General features: G+C 44.0%; 1 protein-coding gene across 2 annotated transcripts; it reads left to right on the top strand.

The window, feature by feature from the left end:
• Positions 1–1,193: 1,193 nt before the first annotated feature.
• LOC117405699 (alkaline ceramidase 3) lies at positions 1,194–22,235 on the top strand. 2 transcript variants are annotated; one of them, XM_059030587.1, is made up of 11 exons: positions 1,194–1,359; positions 4,752–4,862; positions 7,342–7,394; positions 12,304–12,356; positions 12,472–12,553; positions 13,301–13,336; positions 17,882–17,940; positions 18,147–18,248; positions 19,659–19,763; positions 20,512–20,557; positions 21,115–22,235. In XM_059030587.1, exons 1-11 carry the CDS (start codon positions 1,257–1,259, stop codon positions 21,166–21,168), a joined length of 804 nt encoding a protein of 267 aa, XP_058886570.1. In that variant the 5' UTR covers positions 1,194–1,256; the 3' UTR covers positions 21,169–22,235. The 2 variants fall into 2 exon arrangements, with proteins under 2 accessions (XP_058886570.1, XP_058886571.1); XM_059030588.1 differs by lacking the exon at positions 7,342–7,394 and having other exon boundaries at positions 1,228–1,359.
• The last annotated feature ends 1,505 nt before the right edge of the window (positions 22,236–23,740 follow it).

The following is a 23,740-nucleotide window of genomic DNA, read 5'->3' as shown; positions in this document are numbered from 1 at the left end:
TGTGATAGACAGGTGCAAACTCAATGCAGTTATCATGATCACAGTGTAGTGTGATAGACAGGTGCAAACTCAATGCAGTTATCATGATCACAGTGTAGTGTGATAGACAGGTGCAAACTCAATGCAGTTATCATGATCACAGTGTAGTGTGATAGACAGGTGCAAACTCAATGCAGTTATCATGATCACAGTGTAGTGTGATAGACAGGTGCAAACTCAATGCAGTTATCATGTTCACAGTGTAGTGTGATAGACAGATAGACGTAATCAGCACATAAAGGTCTCCCCTTTTTTGGTCGCTAAAAGGAATCTCGACCTGTGCTGTTTGCGTATTTCCATTTGGAGGAATGATTAGACCGAGGTGCAGAAGCAGGGGGATTTTGGACCTGTCTGTTCTCTCATCATTTGGAGGAATGATTAGACCGAGGTGCAGAAGCAGGGGGGTATTGGACCTGTCTGCTCTCTCATCATTTGGAGGAATGATTAGACCGAGGTGCAGAAGCAGGGGGATTTTGGACCTGTCTGCTCGCTCCTCATTTGGAGGAATGATTAGACCGAGGTGCAGAAGCAGGGGGATTTTGGACCTGTCTGCTCGCTCCTCATTTGGAGGAATGATTAGACCGAGGCGCAGAAGCAGGGGGGTATTGAACCTGTCTGCTCTCTCATCATGTCACACAGCTGTTGTCCCACTGTGTCATTACCGAGCCGCAGCCATCTGGGATTCCATTGACTCTTTTGTGATTTTAGTAATATTATTATTATTATTATTATTATTATTATTATTATTATTATTATTATTGGGAAATAAATAAATATCCCTGAAGGAAGCAAAAAGCCACAATAAAGGTTTGTTCGAGTGCTGTGTATACCTGATACAGCGTAACCTACCAGAATACATGTTTTAACTTCTTAAGCGATATAAAAACTTTACTTTGAACAAAGCTTGCCGATTTATATTGAAACTTGACTCCATTGTTAGTAGATTTAAAAGGTTTTACGGCTCTGGTAACTGTCTTACTTATTAGGCACTTTAGCACAACAAATATTGCAGAAATATCTACATATGCAAATGATTCAAGTTCAGAAACATCGTAACCCTATTAAACAAAGTGTTAATCGCTGTGCATTCTCACCTGCGCACTCACAGGTCGAGCCAGTTGCCGTGCTTCATTAGCAATAACACTCCGTTTCCATGGTGACTCCCACACCCTCCCCCGGCTCCTGCTGCCTGTCTCTCTTTTCTGTTTTCTTCCATCATGGCTCCTGCAGCAGACAGGCCCGGTTACTGGGGCCGGCCTACCTCCACCCTGGACTGGTGTGAGGAGAACTACAGCGTCTCCTTCTACATCGCAGAATTCTGTGAGTAAACGGGGGAAAGCGAACCCCCACAAAGCCATTGCGTTCACGGGGATAACAGCAATAAATATCACGGATTTTCACTGACCGAGGCCTGCCTGTTCAGAAACAAACGGCAGCACTCCACCGATTATTAACTTTTTAAACGTTAATGACTGGCTGGTTGCAACGTGCATGTGGCGTTCACCTATAGCCTGGAATTGGATTACGTTATTGTTTTTAATACAGCTGTCTTGTAATTAAAATGATATCGCTGCGAAGCGGAGACCAGGTGCAGTGCATGCAGATGTCTTGCGCCCAAAACAATGTCCGCATTCTTGTTCAGGAGCTCGTTGTGATCAGAGTGCTCCGTCCTGCACCCTTGTTGGCATTAATATACATGAGTTCTGTTCATATACACAATGGGAAACCATGTAACACACTGTAGCGTTTGGTGCATGTTGTGAAATGGCTGCTTGTTTTGGATCAGGCTAAAGAAAGGTTACATGCAGGACTTGCACAGGTGTCACAGCACTTCTGACTTCCTCGCGCAACTCCAGTTAAAGGGGTAGTAGCGTTTTTTTTTGTAGTTTGTTTTTGAAGTGCAGTAGTAGCGCAATTTGATGTGGGTGTTGCATTATATCAGACTGATTTGTAAAGTTTGCAAGTGGTGAGTGAGGTTCAGTCCGTTGTCTTTCATTTAAAAATCTAAATTTCCAAAACGTAGCCGTGACCTGTGTGTTACGTCACGAGCAGAACCGTGTGCACGCCTCTACAGTCATCACTGGCTCGAGGGTATTCAGCAAACCGTTTTGCAAGAAAAAGAAGACATTTTTTACATGAATGTGTGGTGGGTGCTGATGATTAAAAACAGGCACACATGTGGGGTTAGACTGTGCTAGGTTTAAATATTTATCTAAAAACTGCATTTGTATTTCTGTTTGATTGGACTGCACTATCAGATTAAACCAGCCTGAAGATGGAGAGGAGTTAGATTTGACTTTACCCTTCTGGGCATGTTTGTTCCAGAGAAGGATTTTACAGTGTATTGGTAAACCATAATGAAAACAATGACATGTCTCATGGCATGCAGATTCATTTAATCCAGTTCCCTGGAAACTGCACTGAAGCGTGGAAGCTGATAAAAACAAGTTACTGCTTAAAGCAATGGCGGGGTCATTTCAGCACAGCAAGTCACTGATAGTGTGTGTGTGTGTGTGCAGTGTAATTAAAATATACAGCCCCTTATTACCCTCTACTAGGTATTAATCAATGGAGGAGTCTGTCTTCTTTTGACAACAAAGGATCGAGGCAAGGCTTCACTACAGATGGAATGCCTGAATCAGAAAGAAGTTGCCTACTCTGCAGTTTTTGTTTCAATCGGCAGTCTGTATTTTTCATGAATCAGCTGCAGTTTGTTTCAATCGACAGTCTGTATTTTTCAGCACCAGCAAATGTACAATAGAGGCTGCTGTGCAAGTGTTTTGTTGTTTGACCAGCAGCCTGTATGCTGTAGTATTTGGTTGAAATGTTCCAGTGTTTTATAAAGGCTTTTTAAGGCTCGTTATTGGATTTCTTGTGTTTCCTATTTAAAGAGAATGATGTAACCCTAATAACCGCTTTATTTCTGAGGGGGTTGAAAGGGTTCCTTTTCCTCACCACACAAGAGGGCCTGCTGCTCATGAGCTCCGTTCAGGGGAGTTTCTACAGAACAGCGTCAAATACAATCGATTCAGTTCAGGGGAGTTTCTACGGAACAGCGTCAAATACAATCGATTCAGTTCAGGGGAGTTTCTACGGAACAGCGTCAAATACAATCGATTCAGTTCAGGGGAGTTTCTACAGAACCGCGTCAAATACAATCGATTCAGTTCAGGGGAGTTTCTACAGAACAGCGTCAAATACAATCGATTCAGTTCAGGGGAGTTTCTACAGAACCGCGTCAAATACAATCGATTCAGTTCAGGGGAGTTTCTACAGAACCGCGTCAAATACAATCGATTCAGTTCAGGGGAGTTTCTACAGAACCGCGTCAAATACAATCGATTCAGTTCAGGGGAGTTTCTACAGAACAGCGTCAAATACAATCGATTCAGTTCAGGGGAGTTTCTACAGAACAGCGTCAAATGCAATCGATTCAGTTCAGGGGAGTTTCTACAGAACAGCGTCAAATGCAATCGATTCAGTTCAGGGGAGTTTCTACAGAACAGCGTCAAATGCAATCGATTCAGTTCAGGGGAGTTTCTACAGAACAGCGTCAAATGCAATCGATTCAGTTCAGGGGAGTTTCTACAGAACAGCGTCAAATGCAATCGATTCAGTTCAGGGGAGTTTCTACAGAACAGCGTCAAATGCAATCGATTCAGTTCAGGGGAGTTTCTACAGAACAGCGTCAAATGCAATCGATTCAGTTCAGGGGAGTTTCTACAGAACAGCGTCAAATACAATCGATTCAGTTCAGGGGAGTTTCTACAGAACAGCGTCAAATACAATCGATTCAGTTCAGGGGAGTTTCTACAGAACAGCGTCAAATACAATCGATTCAGTTCAGGGGAGTTTCTACAGAACAGCGTCAAATACAATCGATTCAGTTCAGGGGAGTTTCTACAGAACAGCGTCAAATACAATCGATTCAGTTCAGGGGAGTTTCTACACAACCATGTCAAATACAATCGATTAGTTTATGATCAAGTTCTAACTTCAGGGTGTTATTCAGGAAAGGAGTGCTGCTTTGCTAATCTCAACGCTGAAGCACTAAAACGTGCAAAGCTGCTGTATTGCAGACCTCATTATGCTTTACATTGTCTTTAGGGGTGTTACAAGTGAGCTATACAACCCTTATCAAAGTTTCCCATAGTAAAAGCATTGCAAAGTGTAACAAAGAATAGGCAGGTATTGTAAAGAAAAGCGAGCTTTGGTAAAGCATATAAAAAACCCAAGGCAACCCAGCATAAACTGTTAAATCCTGAAGTACTGTGGTAAACTTTTATATATAATATACAGTGAAAAAACATCAGTGTTTAGACCATAAACAGAACTACTTTAATAACTCTTGCACTTTCTACTAACAAATAATACAACGTGGGTGTAATGCATTACAAATCCAGGCAATTCAGTATAAATTAAAAATAATTTACAGTATTGTTTTCTGCACTGAGTACTTCTATTAATTCAGTGCAAATGCATCCACAGTGAAACTAAACTGCTGAAGTAGACTTGATCTTATTCAGTTCATGCAACGTCTTTTACAGACCTAAACACTTTATAAAGACCCCAGTGACTCAATATGGAATCTCTACAGTAGATCTCATAACTACAGTAACACAGCGTTACAATTCTGGTCTTGTTAGTTTAATGAATAACCAGCTTGTTTTGCTATTGGCTTGAACTAACACATGCTGCTGTTTGTCCTCCAGGGAATACTGTGAGTAACCTGATTCTGATTCTACCTCCAATCTATGGTGCCATCCAGACTCTCCGAGACGGCCTTGAAACCCGCTACGTCTTTGCGTATGTGGGACTGGCAGGTAAGAACCTCTCTCTCCTCTCCTTGCACTACTGTACAGTTTATGAACTCTCACAGAAGCTGCTCTTAGTTCCGGTACAGTATGAACTGACCTTGCAAACTTGATGTGCAGTCATGTGAACTATGTGAACTATGTGAACTGTGAAGCACACCTCTTCCAGCTAACTGCTTGATCCTCACCTTTGTTTTAAAGCACACCAATATCACTACCTCTTCACTTGAACAAAACAATATTTTACTCGTCCTTCCTACAGTGCAGCAGATTCAAAGTTTAGATACGTGTGTATTGGAACCCGAAGCTCAAGCATGCTTACAGTTTCTAGGTAAGCCTTGGTTTATTACATGCGTCAGTTAATTACACGGATAATTAAAAGTTCTCTCAGCTCTTATTTACACCTGAACGTTTCATAAGGCATTGCTTACTGTGGATTCTCTGAGACTTCCCTGACACCTGCAGCATTCAGAATGCTAATTCTAACCATCTTGCCAAAGAGTATTCTTAATAACAGCATGTAATTCGAACATACAGTACTGCACACACAGACCTCTCTGGATAACCCTTAAAGCAACACTACTAAAGCAGCAGCAGCTTCTGAACTCAGTCTTCATACAGTTGTATTGTGATTCTGGTTCCAGCGAGTTGGGGCCCCCGATTTGCACTATGGCTGCACTGTCATGCTTTCATTCTGTCTTCACCGGCACACCCCTGCTCCTGCTTCCATGTTGTAGGATTCTTGCTCTGACGTCACTCAGGCTGGTCCAGTGTTGGTTTCAGGGATTCAGGCTGGACTGTGTCTTGTCCAGTGTTGGTTTCAGGGATTCAGGCTGGACTGTGTCCACCAGGACCCTCTTGTGATGGTCTTGTGTCTCCAGTGTTGGTTTTCTGCTAGTGTTCCCATGACAGGAGACGCTGTTCAATGCAGGTTTGTTTGTAAAGGCCAGTCTGTCAGTCTGTTTATTTAATTTGGTTTATCTCAAGTGCCCTGCACTCCAAACCAGGCACTGTTTCTTCAGACTTCATTTAATTGGAAACTGTACAACTCATGTCATAAATGAGAATGGAAATTGATTTTTTTTTTTATTGTGCAATAAAGTCCTGTAGATGTTACAGTAGATATGCATTGCGCAATTGCTTGAAACGGTTTTCTGTCAGTAAGGAAATTTAATTAAAAACATACAAACCAAGTGCTGGAATATATGACTAAGATTAAGATCCTGGCAGCACCACCTGTGTGAAACAGAACCCCAAGATGCACTCTGGTCATATCGAGGAGCTTTGCCAAGTGCAGGGTGTGTCCTGGCTGGAGGGATGAAGCATTAGGATTTGTACACACCCATCTTAAGTGTTACTGGAGGGGTACAGTAGCTGTGCACAGTCATATTTAAAACATGACTGTTTGGAAAATGTCTGAATTCATGTATCAGTATATCAGAAATGTTATTTAAAAAGTGAGCATAAAAAGATAAGCTGCTATTGGTTTGTGTCTTTTTAAAAACTACTTTTTATTTGATATTATTCTTAACTTTGTGAAAAGCGAGAGCTGTGCTCTGCTGTAAATGACTGTGCTGATCTGTCAATGGGAGATCGGAAGCTGTGTTATACACTCACACTGTGGAGATGTGTGTTCACATTGTTCCTGTTTTCACTTCCCTTTTTCAGTCTCTGAGCGCTTGTTTGTGCAGCGGTCATGATGTAACTAGACCAGTCCGCAGCACTACCAGGTGTCAGTGATCCCTGTCTCGCACGCGGCCAGCAGTGTGATTTTAAACTGCTTTAGTGAAGATTGCTCTCATTCAGTGTACACTACAGTCAACACAGCAAGGCCAACAGGGAGGCCAATATTACTGAGAGAATCAGAAATACTGCAGAGGAATCTGACGCCAGCCAACCTGTGTTACACTTGTATTTAGGCATCCCCTTTAAGGGACGCTGATCTGTGTTTGCAAACCCGCTGCCTCTTTAACTACTGCTAATGTCTCATAAACAATGAAGCTTCAGCGGGGAGCGCAGGATGAGTCGCACAGCTTGGACAGCCCGGTTCACGTCCAGGCTGTGCAAAGAGGACAAACTTTGCTGGGGACCCCGAGGGGGGCGTGTCATCGGCTCTGATGCTCTCGGGGTGGGGGATGGGGACTCATTCTCCTCATCGTGCAACAGCGAACCCTACTGGCCAGACACCTCTTCAGAGTGGATAAGAAGCAGTGCTGTGTGGGGAGAAAAAACTTAATTGGACACTTCAAATTGAGGGGGGGGGGAAATAAATAAAATAATAATTGGTCACTAAATTTAATAAAAAAAAAAAAAAAGAAACCATGAAGCACAAATTAAGTTGGGTGCTGCAAAGGAGCTAATGCTTTTAAAGGCTACAGTTGTTTTGCATGGCTTGTGTTTTGGCAAGCCTTTGTGTAATGTATCTAATTGTATGTCCAGTGACAGGTAACAGACAATTTCTTTTTTTTTTTTTTTTTTTTTTTTTCAGCGGTTGGCATCGGGTCCTGGTGCTTTCACATGACCCTGCAGTATGAGATGCAGGTAAGGGGCTCTCCACAGTGAGCCTGTCCGTCTGCTTGTTAATCCACTGCAATTCTGCCATGTCCAAGGGACAGCTTTAGGTCTTCAGTCTGATGGTGAAATATGCTCATTTTTATCATGTGTATTTGCCTGTACAGACCTAGCATTGCATTCTTCGCACCCTGTCGAGTGGTTTAATGGTGCAAGCTGATTTTCTAGCCCCGGCCCCTGCTGATCCTGAACCCTGCGGGAAAGCAGAGGCCAGTGCAGCGCTCCCAGTGGCCCCCAGTGTAAATGCGGGCTGCTGAGCTTTGAAATCTCATGTTAGTCTGGTTTCATGATGCAGAGGGAAACGTAGTTTTAAGATTACTTGACTGCTATGCTATGTGTATGGCATGCATGCACGCACACACACATACACGTTGCTGCAAAACTGTAGTCCCACTTGTCTTCCCAGTCTCAGTTCTTTAAATAAACTTGCATATTTTTTTCACACTCATTTCTTCCTGGTTTGTGTAACTCGCTCACTCTTACATTTGTCTCTTCATTTGCATTCCTCTGCTTTTGTACTCTTATAAATTATTATTATTTATTTATTTATTTAGCAGACGCCTTTATCCAAGGCGACTTACAGAGACTAGGGTGTGAACTATGCATCAGCTGCAAAGTCACTTACAATTACGTGTCACCCGAAAGACGGAGCACAAGGAGGTTAAGTGACTTGCTCAGGGTCACACAATGAGTCAGTGGCTGAGGTGGGATTTGAACTGGGGACCTCCTGGTTACAAGCCCCTTTAACCACTGGACCACACAGCCTCCTGTGTAACTCTGACAGTAACCTGTGCTTTGTCCACGTTGCCCTTTAGGTGCTTTTTCACTTGTTCTTTCTCACTTCACAAACGCAGTCAGTATCTGCATCCTTCTTCCACATACAGTACTAATGAGCTTATGGCACACTTAGATTTGTACGTGTATCTAGAAAACCATTTCTCCTATTGTGATGAACATGGCAGAGACATTCTGTAGCACAAGGTATCGTGTGGAGAGCATCAGAATTGAGGGGTACCTGTGTGGGTTAGGGTTAGGGTTAGGGTTAGGGTTAGGGTTATACTGTTTGTTCATGCAGTGTTACACAGTTCAGTGTTACACAGTTCGATGTTGCGGCTCATGTGGCATGCTACTTTTTCATGATCTTCCAGAACTGCATCACCTGAATTTGAGTTTGAAATGTATCTACGTGCTTGCTTCTTGGCAGCCAAGTTTTGTATTGATTCTCATCTGTAACTGTAACAAGCCACGTCCTGGCTTGCAGTCTTGTCTTGGGAGGAGTCTTGCTGGCTGTGTTGGTCAAATACATGACTATGAGTACGAGGACTCTTGGAGTTTTTTTTACCCACATTATGATGTGGCTGTTTTGTGCTTTCAAGGGTGTGTGCATCCTGCTTATCCCTTTTAGAATTCTCATTACATAAGAACATACGACACGATGAACATTCTAACCACGGTCATCATTTTGTAATCAAATAGTTCATCAATGTTGTACAAACCTGTAAATATTTTAAACAAATCTTCCAGATTTGGTTTTATGTGACCCGAAAGCAGGTTGTTACTTGTATAAAGGAACTGGAACCGGATGGCTAATAACCTGCTCATGTCAAACATTATTCTTGGAAATCATTTTGGTAAAACCCACCGTAGACAGTTATTGCTGTTCAAGCCTCCACAGAGAGCAGGCTGTGGGTATTGATTGGTGTTCAAGCCTCCTCAGAGAGCAGAGTGTGGGTGTTGATTTGTGTTCAAGCCTCCACAGAGAGCAGGCTGTGGGTGTTGATTTCTGTTCAAGCCTCCACAGAGAGCAGGCTGTGGGTGTTGATCTGTGTTCAAGCCTCCACAGAGAGCAGAGTGTGGGTGTTGATCTGTGTTCAAGCCTCCACAGAGAGCAGAGTGTGGGTGTTGATCTGTGTTCAAGCCTCCTCAGAGAGCAGGCTGTGGGTGTTTTGTGTTCAAGCCTCCTCAGAGAGCAGAGTGTGGGTGTTGATTTGTGTTCAAGCCTCCACAGAGAGCAGAGTGTGGGTGTTGATCTGTGTTCAAGCCTCCTCAGAGAGCAGGCTGTGGGTGTTTTGTGTTCAAGCCTCCTCAGAGAGCAGAGTGTGGGTGTTGATTTGTGTTCAAGCCTCCTCAGAGAGCAGAGTGTGGGTATTGATTGGTGTTCAAGCCTCCACAGAGAGCAGGCTGTGGGTGTTTTGTGTTCAAGCCTCCTCAGAGAGCAGAGTGTGGGTGTTGATTTGTGTTCAAGCCTCCTCAGAGAGCAGAGTGTGGGTATTGATTGGTGTTCAAGCCTCCACAGAGAGCAGGCTGTGGGTGTTTTGTGTTCAAGCCTCCTCAGAGAGCAGAGTGTGGGTGTTGATCTGTGTTCAAGCCTCCACAGAGAGCAGGCTGTGGGTGTTTTCTGTTCAAGCCTCCACAGAGAGCAGGCTGTGGGTGTTGATCTGTGTTCAAGCCTCCACAGAGAGCAGGCTGTGGGTGTTGATCTGTGTTCAAGCCTCCACAGAGAGCAGGCTGTGGGTGTTTTGTGTTCAAGCCTCCTCAGAAAGCAGGCTGTGGGTGTTGATCTGTGTTCAAGCCTCCACAGAGAGCAGGCTGTGGGTGTTGATCTGTGTTCAAGCCTCCACAGAGAGCAGAGTGTGGGTGTTTTGTGTTCAAGCCTCCACAGAGAGCAGAGTGTGGGTGTTGATCTGTGTTCAAGCCTCCACAGAGAGCAGAGTGTGGGTGTTGATCTGTGTTCAAGCCTCCACAGAGAGCAGAGTGTGGGTGTTGATCTGTGTTCAAGCCTCCACAGAGAGCAGGCTGTGGGTGTTTTGTGTTCAAGCCTCCTCAGAGAGCAGAGTGTGGGTGTTTTGTGTTCAAGCCTCCACAGAGAGCAGAGTGTGGGTGTTGATTTGTGTTCAAGCCTCCACAGAGAGCAGAGTGTGGGTGTTGATCTGTGTTCAAGCCTCCACAGAGAGCAGAGTGTGGGTGTTGATCTGTGTTCAAGCCTCCACAGAGAGCAGAGTGTGGGTGTTGATCTGTGTTCAAGCCTCCACAGAGAGCAGGCTGTGGGTGTTTTGTGTTCAAGCCTCCACAGAGAGCAGGCTGTGGGTGTTTTGTGTTCAAGCCTCCTCAGAGAGCAGAGTGTGGGTGTTTTGTGTTCAAGCCTCCACAGAGAGCAGAGTGTGGGTGTTGATCTGTGTTCAAGCCTCCACAGAGAGCAGAGTGTGGGTGTTGATCTGTGTTCAAGCCTCCACAGAGAGCAGAGTGTGGGTGTTGATCTGTGTTCAAGCCTCCTCAGAGAGCAGAGTGTGGGTGTTTTGTGTTCAAGCCTCCTCAGAGAGCAGAGTGTGGGTGTTGATTTGTGTTCAAGCCTCCACAGAGAGCAGAGTGTGGGTGTTGATCTGTGTTCAAGCCTCCTCAGAGAGCAGAGTGTGGGTGTTTATCTGTGTTCAAGCCTCCTCAGAGAGCAGGCTGTGGGTATTGATTGGTGTTCAAGCCTCCACAGAGAGCAGGCTGTGGGTGTTTTGTGTTCAAGCCTCCACAGAGAGCAGAGTGTGGGTGTTGATCTGTGTTCAAGCCTCCACAGAGAGCAGAGTGTGGGTGTTGATCTGTGTTCAAGCCTCCACAGAGAGCAGGCTGTGGGTGTTGATCTGTGTTCAAGCCTCCTCAGAGAGCAGGCTGTGGGTATTGATTGGTGTTCAAGCCTCCACAGAGAGCAGGCTGTGGGTGTTTTGTGTTCAAGCCTCCACAGAGAGCAGAGTGTGGGTGTTGATCTGTGTTCAAGCCTCCACAGAGAGCAGAGTGTGGGTGTTGATCTGTGTTCAAGCCTCCACAGAGAGCAGGCTGCAGAGTGTGGGTGTTGAGAGTTTTAGCCCCGGTCTGCTTCGGTGTTCCAGTGAATGTTAATGAACAGTACGGTCGTGACGTTCCAGGGGTTCTCATTAAGGGTTTGTGAGCTTGTTGTTTTTTCTGAGGACTGTAAACACGTTGCATTCATGCTTATTTATAAATCACATTATACCGTGGAGTTATTCGCATTGGCTGACGCATGACTCATTAAATCAAATAAAATGTTGTCTATCTAAGGCTTAGCATTTGCCTTTGTGGATTTCTTTGTAGGCTTGGTGCATGTTTGTAGTAATACTGTAAAACATTTGCAAAAAGTTTTGACAAGTCTTTTGAAGAAATATTTTTATTCTTTTAGCATTACTACAAAAATAAATAGATTAAAATTCCACGTGATTGTTATTTCAAGCAAAGGTTGAGTTGAAATACAGTGTGAACACTGAGCAGCTGTACAGTGTGTCTCATCACAGCAGTATGAGTTTGATGTAAAATTGCTTCAGCAGGCTTGACTGGAATCTTCAAAGCAAACCTTAAGAATCTCATGGAATCGGATCTCACTAATTTCCCCCTGTGATGTCCTGCATCTGCCATTTCCATTGGTTACTCCCATCAACTTTGCTTTGAAATAGTATATTGTTATGATGACCTGAATTATAGAATGCCATTTGATTCACAAATGAACCACAGTTATTTTAATGCTTCAATTTTTTTTATTTTTGTAATAGAAAACAATCTTATTTAGCCATTTTATTTAATCCTGTTGATTTAGGAGCTACAAATAATCTGTGCTTTTTGAAATATATTCAAAAGTAAAAATGTTTTCAGCTTCGTATTTCATATGTAATGCATTAGTTTAACTTGAAGTTGAAAAAAGCAACTTCTCCTACAGAACATGTTTTCTTATTTAATGGGGTCCAGGGTTTATGTTGTACTTGAGAGGAATGTGTCTGCTGTAATGCGGGGCGGCTCTCCCGGCCCCTCCCCGCCCCTCCCCGCGCAGTATTGGAATAATGTTGTCCAAACACTCCTTGTCTTTTGTTTCTTCTTTTTCTAGTTGCTAGATGAATTGCCAATGATCTACAGCTGCTGTGTGTTTGTGTACTGCCTGTAAGTATTTACAGTAGAGTGTGTTGAGCTCTAATGATTTAAGCATTTTCTGTCGTTTTTAATCCAGGTGACTACATGTACAAAATGATGAATACATTTTCCCATTGTTCTGCAGGTATGAGTGTTCCAAGCAGAAAGCCGGGCTGAATTATTTTCTGATTTTTATATTGCTAGCCTTCAGTGTTTCGGTGACTACAGTAAGTGCTTTTTGAAATGGTGTTACTGAGGTGGGAATCCAGCTTGCTTGTATTCCTAACGACTGGCCCTTAAAACCACGTGCATGTATTTAAAGAGCAGACCGTTCTCTAATCAGTAATACCAAGATATTGAGCTAGTCTGAGTGCAGTAGAGCAGACTGCAGTGTGTCTCACCCCGAGATACTTAGCTAGTCTGAGTGCAGTAGAGCAGACTGCACCGTGTCCCACCCCGAGATATTGAGCTAGTCTGAGTGCAGTAGAGCAGACTGCACCGTGTCCCACCCTGAGATATTGAGCTAGTCTGAGTGCAGTAGAGCAGACTGCTTGTATTCCTAACGACTGGCCTCTCCTTGCTGTGATATTTGTATGTACTGTACATGGAGTAAATGGCACATTCTTTCCTAGAAACCGGATCCCTTTTTTAGGGGGGACTATTGGTCATGTAGACGGCTTGCTCATTAAAACCACGTGCATGTATTTAAAGAGCAGACCGTTCTCTAATCAGTAATACCAAGATATTGAGCTAGTCTGAGTGCAGTAGAGCAGACTGCAGTATGTCCCACCCCGAGATATTGAGCTAGTCTGAGTGCGGTAGAGCAGACTGCACCGTGTCCCACCTCGAGCTCCACACACTAGCAGGGTTCCGAGGCAGTTTAAGGAGCCCCTGTACTGTGCCTCCGTGTGCCTGGTAGTATTGCATTCATTCAATAGTTATTATCATTTATGTTATTTATTTATGTATTGCAGGTTTATTTACAGTGGAAGGAGCCAATATTCCACCAGGTAAGTATTTTTCAAGTTGCTAGTTGTATTGTATGTAACTTTTACAACTTATTAGTTTATGAATTCAACAGCAAATGGCAGATACTAATACTGTTGCATTAAAAGTAATAATTTGTATTGCCTTTAGTGAGGAGTCAATACATCGCCCCTGGTGGGAAACGCCAGCATGGTGAACAAGAGCGACAAACTGTTAGTGTTGCAACTTCACTGTGTTAGTTTGTTTTTACTTTTAATCATAACTCTGGAGGAAACGGCTTGTGTCTGTGGTTACAGTGTGAGGGATTCTGTTTGGTGTTCATCTTTGCAAAAGGTTACAAACCAGGGCCATTAACAATAGAAAGCAGGTTGGTGTTCTTTTGGTTCAGAAGCAGAAGGTGTTTATACCAGTAAACTTGCAGGAGACCTTGAAACAGGGTGCCTCCCGTCCCAACCACAGAATATATCCAATGGGGTACCCGAGGATACCTAGAACCCCCTCTTCTTTTGAGGGGTCTTTGACAGTGAGCAGTACTTCTTCATCGTATCACTGTTTTCTGCTCATTAGCGAGGTGCACGCCTTTTCCAAAACTAATGGAAAGGAAGAAAAACACATTTCAGCTGTTGATGAATATGCTGGCAGTATTGTTTCTATTTACCGGCTCTTTCATTTTGACATGCAGTATTGAAACCATGCAGACGAGTGTAGCAGCACTCCTCTGTAGTGTTACTCTGTGGTGTGGTCGTTAGGAGTTTCACAATACCAATAACTAAACCAATGTGCTCCCAATGGTTTTATACTTGGTGCCAGGGAAAGCCGGTACTCTTTAGTTAAGTGATTCTAGAGGTTATTATTTTCCAATTGTCACATCAGCACAACAAAACAAATACCAGAGATTGTTTTTTGAAGTGCTTTATTTTTCAGAATGTTTAGTGTACCTGCATCTCTGAAAATACTTAATGCCAAATCTATCAGTTGGCACTGATGGTAGGATCAGGGTTATAGGGGTTACAAAACACTGCCAAAAACAGTTTTGCCAAAACCTCAGATTCGCTGTCAAACAATGAAGTCTTTGTTGAACACAAATATGTCTGTGATATAACTTATTGCAAACGTTTTGCAACACAGTAAAACATTAAAAGATGTGTGTGGCTTTCTAAGTGCACATTCACAGTGTCTGTTAACCATACAAAAGCACAGTGTGGTTTTGTTTTGTAGTTTGTATTGCATCATCACCTCCAACTAGCCAAAAAATGTAATGTTTAGTAAATCCTTAAAGAAGGCAAGGGTGAAGTATTGAAGCAGTCCAGCTGTGCCAGTGTTCTGTACAGCCATAAAGAGAAGCAGGGATCGGCAAGTCAAACCAACTCTGCTGTGCCATCCTTCAACATTGTCAGTCTGTTCTAGCACAATAGTGCAACACGTCTTACAGTTCACCAGCCCTTGCTGTGTTTGTACCGTACATTTTATCAGTAAAAGGTTTTATTGTTCCCTTGGGTACTGCTTGTATTCCTGTCTGTTTGAACTTGGCAGTGCTTGTGTCTCTGTGTGCGCGGTGTGTCTCTGTGCATGTGTCTCTGTGTGTTTGGTGTGTGTGTCTCTGCGTGGTGTGTCTCTGTGTGTGTTAAAATTTGAAATTCTTTATTCTCCTTTCTTTCCCAGTGCCTGGAGGGTAGGGAGCCTCTGCAGCTTCCCCTTGTGTTAATCCACTCCAGCTGGGTAGAACAGGCTCCAGCTTTAACAGCTGTGAACTATTGAGATGTGATCTGCAAATGCCAGTGTCTCATTTAGGAGCGGCAGGCTAGATTGTATGTACACTTTCTAGGAGAACCGTTTCCCTTCCCCTGGGTCAGAATGCCCTTGTGAAGCCCTCTGCTCACATCTGCTTTCTATCAGGAGGCTTCGTGGAGGACCTCTTGTCTGTGACGCAGTATTTACTTGCCGTAGGAAGCAATCGCCTTGCTCAGGTTAACTCTGAGGAGTCTCTATGTAGCCGAGAGGTCTGTGAGGTCACCAGGCTGCCAGGAGGTCAGTGAGGTCGCCAGGCTGCCGAGAGGGCTGTGAGGTCACCAGGCTGCCGAGAGGTCTGTGAGGTCACCAGGCTGCCGGGAGGGCTGTGAGGTCACCAGGCTGCCGGGAGGTCTGTGAGGTCACCAGGCTGCCGGGAGGTCTGTGAGGTCACCAGGCTGCCGGGAGGGCTGTGAGGTCACCAGACTGCCGAGAGGGCTGTGAGGTCACCAGACTGCCGAGAGGGCTGTGAGGTCACCAGACTGCCGAGAGGGCTGTGAGGTCACCAGACTGCCGAGAGGGCTGTGAGGTCACCAGACTGCCGAGAGGGCTGTGAGGTCACCAGACTGCCGAGAGGGCTGTGAGGTCACCAGGCTGCCGAGAGGGCTGTGAGGTCACCAGGCTGCCAGGAGGGCTGCGAGGTCACCAGGCTGCCGAGAGGGCTGTGAGGTCACCAGACTTCTCTGGCACAGATTCCAGCAAGAAACTAAACACAATGAGACACATTTAGTGTGTTTCAAACAGCTGTGTTCTCCTGTTCTGTTAGTTGGAGCAAAAGGAGTTATATAAAGTGACATCTAATTTATTACTTGGTAATACCGCAGTGTATGGATACTGCTTGATTTCTACTGTTGCCTCAGAATGTATGTTTTACATAAAATAATCTACATACACATGCCTGGTTTAGCAGAATGAAGAGGATTTCTCCTGTCCTCTCTGAGTGCTTCATTTCAGAGCCATGTGCAAATGAAAATAATACAAACTTTCCTTTGTATTGAAATGAACTTCTCTAGCAGAACCCACTGGTACCGTACGCATGGAATGAGCATAGATACGAGTAAAGGTTTTCTATGAGAATAGTAAGGGTTAAAAGTTGTAAGCTTTGAATGAAGTTTATTAAACTCTCAGACAAGGCTTGCATACAGCCAGTTCTAATTGGCATGCATTCAGCACATGCCCTGGAATGCATCACAGGTCATGAAAGTGGGTTGTGTGTAAAAGGAGGTGGAGGGCTGGTCGAATTATATGACTCTCAGTTAGTAAAGAGTGAAGCAATTCAAATGGGTTTCTTTTTGAGAGCTGAGATAGAACTTTTTTTTATGGTTTTGGTTGTAACTGTTACGTGACTTTCTGCACGTAGGCTTGAAATGTGGTTGTGAAGCTGGCATACATACATACATCTATATGTATTATAATTGTGTGTGTTGCAGTGACTTTGTGCTCAGACAAACACATCTGCTGAGACCGGCTGCAGCTTAAATTAACCCCAAATGAGACCTGGGGAGACGGCCTTCGTTTCAGATTCAAAACTATTTGTTCCTCTGCTGTTTGCACAATAAAGACTTTGTTAGTATTGACGATTGCGTGCAGACTGTTCTATTATGAAGAAGACAACCCTTAAAGCGCTCGGGAAAAACCAAACCCATTTCACGGAGCGCTTTGTAAGGGTTGTCTTCTTCACAATAGAACAGTCTGATCCCGGCTCAGAGCCCAGCACTCCACTCACAGGAAAAACCAAACCCATTTTACTGTGAGTGGAGTGCTGGGCTCTGAGCCGGGATCAGACTGTTCTATTGTGAAGAAGACGACCCTTACAAAGTGCTCCGTGAAATGGGTTTGGTTTTTCCCGTGAGTGGAGTGCTGGGCTCTGAGCCGGGATCAGACTGTTCTATTGTGAAGAAGACGACCCTTACAAAGCGCTCCGTGAAATGGGTTTGGTTTTTCCTGTGAGTGGAGTGCTGGGCTCTGAGCCGGGATCAGACTGTTCTATTGTGAAGAAGACGACCCTTACAAAGCGCTCTGTGAAATGGGCTTGGTTTTTCCTGTGAATGAGTGAGAGTGGAGCGCAGGGCTCTTAGCCCGGATCTGTGGTGCTGATGATTACAATCGCTTGACTGCGTGATGCACCCTGACCTGTCCCTTTGGGAAACCCACTCTAGAACTGAGGGATGTGTGCTGCACCAAACCCTTTGCAATTACACAGCAACACACTCCATGCTAGCAACTCCTTTATGAGTTATTACCAGCCAGACAGCCACAAGAAGGCTGACAGAAACAGAGACTGTTGGCAGGGTAGAGAAATATTTACTGTGAAGCTCGTTTAAAGAAACCGCCGCCCAGTTTCTGAACTCTTGGGAAAGGACTCGGCCCACAGCTGGGTGTGTCTCTTTTTTTGTGTTTTAGAGGAGTCGGATAGAACTTGACTAGTTGACAAAACAAACCTGTGTTTGTGTGTGTGTGTGTGTGTGTGTGCGCGTGCCCCCCCTGCTGAGGGTGTCTTCAGATGTGCCGGATCCAGTTTGTGTTCCTGTGTTGATGCCAGGCTCATGAGGCTTGTTCGAGTGCAGGGCTACAGAAAAAAGCAGGGAACGAGCATCCCTTCACTATGAAGGCATGTAGTCTGTCCTCAATTCGTGTGTGTGTGCGTGAGCATGGCTTTCATTTGCATGTCCTTCTAAGTTTGTTCAAATGGACAAACATTTTGGATAAAGCCTTTGTTCGTGTTATAAATGCCGATTTCAATAATCAGACTTTCTCAATTCATTTTCATTTTATTTCAGGTTATGTATGGAATACTGGTTGCAGTTTTAGTTTTGAGATCTGTATTTATAGTGACATGGTAAGTCTCATGCCCTAACCCTGTCCATCTTGTATAATGTGAACTACACAACATTTAAACCACATGAAACTATTCAAAAGGAATAGAGACTTTGGAGATTGTTTTCATATTATTATTATTATTATTATTATTGAAATGTAAACCTAGGACCGGCATGCAGATTTTGATTGCATGATTTCATGTGAATTGTATCCCTTTTTATTTAGTGTGTACCCATGGCTAAGATCCCTTGCATATACATCACTCAGTGTATTTCTGATGGGATTCTTACTGTGGAATGGAGACAACATTTTCTGTGATACACTGAGGTAAGAGGGAGGATACACGATACATTGAGAGGAGGGAGGGAGGGAGGATACACGATACATTGAGGGGAGGGAGGGAGGATACACGATACATTGAAGGGAGGGAGGGAGGATACACGATACATTGAGGGGAGGAAGGGAGGATACACGATACATTGAGGGGAGGGAGGATACACGATACATTGAGGGGAGGGAGGGAGGATACACGATACATTGAGGGGAGGGAGGGAGGATACACGATACATTGAGGGGAGGGAGGATACACGATACATTGAGGGGAGGGAGGATACACGATACATTGAGGGGAGGGAGGATACACAATACATTGAGGGGAGGGAGGGAGGATACACGATACATTGAGGGGAGGAAGGGAGGATACACAATACATTGAGGGGAGGAAGGGAGGATACACGATACATTGAGGGGAAGGAGAGGATACACGATACATTGAGGGGAGGAAGGGAGGATACACGATACATTGAGGGGAGGGAGGGAGGATACACGATACATTGAGGGGAAGGAGAGGATACACGATACATTGAGGGGAGGGAGGGAGGATACACGATACATTGAGGGGAGGGAGGGAGGATACACGATACATTGAGGGGAAGGAGAGGATACACGATACATTGAGGGGAGGGAGGGAGGATACACGATACATTGAGGGGAAGGAGAGGATACACGATACATTGAGGGGAAGGAGGGAGGATACACGATACATTGAGGGGAGGGAGGGAGGATACACGATACATTGAGGGGAGGGAGGGAGGGAGGATACACAATACATTGAGGGGAGGGAGGGAGGATACACGATACATTGAGGGGAAGGAGGGAGGATACACGATACATTGAGGGGAGGGAGGGAGGATACACGATACATTGAGGGGAGGGAGGGAGGGAGGATACACAATACATTGAGGGGAGGGAGGATACACGATACATTGAGGGGAGGGATGATACATTGGCTTCTCATTTGGTACACCGCAGTATTCTGGGAATCTTTTGGTCAAGGTCAGTGAAATGTGTGTGTCAGTTTGTGGTATGAAACGCATTTTTTTCCAATTTGTTTTTGTTAACTAGTATTTTTAGGGTCCTTTTAAAATGCAGGCCCTATTCACTTCTGTCCGTGTGTGTGTGTGTGTGGCACACAATAACTGCTTTCAATTTGATTTAATCTCCAAACTTGTCATAGCCTCCTATAGACATTACAGGTTGCTTGTGATTATAGTCCACTTACATGTGGGGTTTTAAAAAAAATTATTATTATTATTTTTTTTTTTTTAAATACAAATTCATTAAAGTTTCTTTATCGAGCGCTGGGCTCCCTCTTGTGGTCACAGTTAGTACTGCAGGCTATTGTGCCCTTGTTAATACTGTAGTTTTTCAATTCACACAGAGTTTCTTCCTTTCCAGGGATGCCAGGCAGAAGATGCCTCCTGTTCTCGGTGCTGTCACTCAGTTTCATGCCTGGTGGCACATTCTGACGGGCCTCGGCTCCTACCTACACATCCTGTTCAGGTAATACAATGGGACCTTACCTCAGCGTTGCCACGCTGTTTACCTCTGCACAGCACCATGCATCAGTATTGTTACTTCCCTGCATTCAGCAGTATTGCATATGGCTTGTAATCCATAGAACCAAGACCAATACATGGATAAACAAATACCATGCTGATTTTGTTTACATTAACACTGTCCAGTAAACGTTTTGCAGAGCACTCTGCACTCTGGGGTATGTAGTTCCCTTAATATTTTCACTGCCCCTTTCGGGTGCTTTCTGGACATCATGGTGCTGCACTTAAATGCACGACACACTCGATAGAATCCACCCTTATCCTCACTGCTGCTGCTTTTGTTTCAACAACAAAACTGAAGCGCAGCACAGCTGTGACACGCTGATAACACTGATAGAGAAGCACAACTGTGACACGCTGGTAATAACACTGATAGAGAAGCACAGCTGTGACACGCTGATAATAACACTGATAGAGACGCACAGCTTTAAGACACACTCAGAGTTAGCTGGAGGTTTGTCCAGACACTGAGAGGTTGACAGTGGCATTACTGTTGGCTCAGTTTTACTTGGGTGTACAATTACTTTTCCTCAGCTCCAGTAAAGATTAAAAATCTATCGAATGCATCACATTCTGCTTGTATGTGGTAGCAATGGTAAGTCCTGACATGATGTAAATACTGCAACCATAAAACTTGCTCTTCCTTGCATAGTATGGAAGTGTCTCATGAACTTTTGAATGCATTCCCACAGCCTGCATACGAGATCGCTTTACCTCAATCACAGACCGAAAGTAAAGGTAAGTATCGTTTGCTAAGAATTCACACATCCTAGCGAGACATAGCGACTGTTCACTTCATTACTGTGTCAGCCCTACCCCTATCACACATATAGCTTGACAGGCATGACTAAATGATCAAGTGCTTAATTGATGTAATTTAGTAATGAAGGATCTGGATTGCAACAGACCTGGCTGTTGATTTGGGTTTTCAGACAGGGAGACGCAGCCTTGTTTCTTCTGTTGCATTTCAAGACTCTTCCAACCAGGCTCTTCATTATTGAATGGATCTTCTGCTGGGTCAATAAAAGAATGAAGGGATTGGTTGGAGCAAGGCTCTGAGACTGGACTGGGGGGATTACATTGGCACCGTGTCTGTAGCTTCCACACACTGCAGCTCCTCCCAAAGAGCATTGTCTATGTGCTTTATAGAGCAGTTCATACAGCTCCTCATAGAGCATTGTGCATGTGCTTTATAGCGCAGTTCATACAGCTCCTCATAGAGCATTGTGCATGTGCTTTATTGAGCAGTTCATACAGCTCCTCATAGAGCATTGTGCATGTGCTTTATTGAGCAGTTCATCTGTGGGATGTGGCCAGTGATCTGTGTGGAGCCTCTGAAGAACCACTGAGGAAGCGCAGTGTGGTGGAGACTCCTCTCGACAGCAGCTCCCTCCTGGCCCTGTGACATGAAGCATTCATGTTGCACAGAGATCAAACTGCATGGATACCTGGATCCCATCTCGGAGCGGGGCCGCTTCCATTTCCATGTGTAAGGGAATAAGGGAAGGTGCATTTTTATTATATGGCTGAAGGTGTAATCGTGTAGACAGATCATTTGGTGGTGTGTGGTGTTTTTTTTTTTTATGAAATAAATATAATTTTTACAGGGGGAACAATCAATTTGTGCTGGTCACAAAACAACTTATTTATTTTTTTGCAGTGGTGTTTGCAGATCATTGGGGGTTACCATTGTTTTCTGTGTGATTTTGTATAATCTACACACATGTAAGAGATGCCCATTACATGCAATTATGATGAGGGTCAAAGACTAACTTGGCAGCTTGTAGATTAATAGCATTAAACTGGAAGATGTGGTGTGAACCTGCAGTATGAGTGCAAGACTAAGAACCTGCAGTATGAGTACAAGACTAAGAACCTGCAGTATGAGTGCAAGACTAAGAACCTGCAGTATGAGTACAAGACTAAGAACCTGCAGTATGAGTGCAAGATTAAGAACCTGCAGTATGAGTGCAAGACTAAGAACCTGCAGTATGAGTGCAAGACTAAGAACCTGCAGTATGAGTGCAAGACTAAGAACCTGCAGTATGAGTACAAGTATTTGAAACCGTTTACATTACTCAACAGTGTTGGAGAGGGAGTAAAATCTTGGTTGCTGTAGGTTACCAGCATCCCCTGAGATTTATTAATGCTGTCTGACGTGAAGGTCGTACACATCTTGACACCACCTTTATTTTTTATTTTTTCTCTCCAATGTTGGAGCATTAACACCAGGTGGATGTGCTGAAATCAATTCCAGATTAACAGGAACAGTGTAGCCTCTTTATATGTGATGTCACACGTGTGTAAGACTCTTGTAGCCTGTATATTATGTGACCAATTTAGTATGTACTAACATTCTGTTGTATTTGTATTATGTAGATATAACTTGAGGGGCACTATAAAGGTTATAAAACGATTGCAGTTGTTGTTTTTATTTTTTTGTTGTTTTTTTGTCTTATCAAATTTTCTTTCTTTCTTTTATTACCAGAACAGTTTTTTTAAATGGTTGATTGTTCCCACAGGTGATAGTTTAAAAAATACATAAAAAGAAACATAAGAACCCCATTTTTTGTGCTTACTGGAAGACACTGGCATGAATTTCATAATCTACAGCGATACCCCTTAAAGGTAAACCAATGAAATCCCAGGAACTTTAGCTGTTTATAAAAAAAAAAAAAAAGATGTATTGCTTTATGACATCACAATGACAACAGTACAGTGCTGCTAGGGCTACCATTTAATGACTGTTTAAACTTTGACATGGTGATGGCATCGGCTCATTGTGATGTCATCTCGCAACTCACAATCTTCTGCTCCTTGCTACTGTTGGGTCATTTAGAACTCTGCTCAGTAAACCGCAAGCACAGTATTGTTAGTGCTGTGTTCTGCTCGACTGTGAAACTAAGAAGATGCAAACTGTAGTCCTGAATAGTTTAATGGCGATCTACAGCCTTCTTCTATTGGGGGGTCACTTGGTAAATGAGCCCCCGATTCCTGATAACAGCACTTTAACAGACGCTGAAATGGAAATCCCAAATGTGGACCAGCGGTGGAATCCTGAAAACATATTGAGATTGACTGGGACCCCGGAGAGGCTGGACAGACCCCCCCCCCCCCCCCCATTTGAACCATCATCCATGACTTCTGAGGGAGGACTGGGAAAGCCTGGTCTGGACTGGTTAATGCAATTCACAAGGATAACGTACCCCAAAGAAAACACAAAGAAAACATTGCTGTTCCTCTTTGATAACATTGGCTTCTTCCATCTGCTCTGTTGTGTGGTTCTCTGGACAAAGAGCTGCTTTGTAAAGAATACAGTAAGTAATGAGCTTGCTTGATGGGTAACTTCCTAAACGGAGACTGGGCTCCGTTATCTGATGCCGGATGCCTGTATTCTGAGGTCAGATCTTGCACATTAAATGTTAAACACAGACTCTCCAATAATCTGACTATCTATTTATATGTACAGTAACCAGTAGACCCTGATTAGCAAGGCTCCTGTTGAAAATAACACACAGCTGTATTGTGATGTTGTTTTTGAGGAGCGTACTCCAGGACTGGGACTCCAGCTCTGCCCTGGCTGTCTGACTGGGGCCTCTCTTCGCAGCCGGATGGAGCAGCACCGTCACCGCAGCCCCCCGACACAGACAGGGAAGAGGAACACAACCAGAATAAGAAGGAAACACTTTGAAACCGATTCAAATCACATTTTTTATGAAGCTAATTTCTGATAAAACGATGGGAAGGATTAGTCTTCATTAGAAGTATGTGCATTGTAACTGACCCTATTCTCTGTGCCCCTGTAAGAGTTACTGAACTGTACGCCTGTTGTATATATTGCGATGGTATGAGATACTAGGGTAGGCCTGTCCCTGAACAAGTTCCAGTGTTTAGGATCTTTGCATAACTTTAGCATCACTA

The sequence above is a fragment of the Acipenser ruthenus genome, chromosome 9 (assembly GCF_902713425.1).
Source record: "Acipenser ruthenus chromosome 9, fAciRut3.2 maternal haplotype, whole genome shotgun sequence".
Lineage (NCBI taxonomy): Eukaryota > Metazoa > Chordata > Actinopteri > Acipenseriformes > Acipenseridae > Acipenser > Acipenser ruthenus.
Note: the sequence above shows the minus strand (reverse complement) of the source record. Positions and strands in the feature narration are given on the sequence as shown.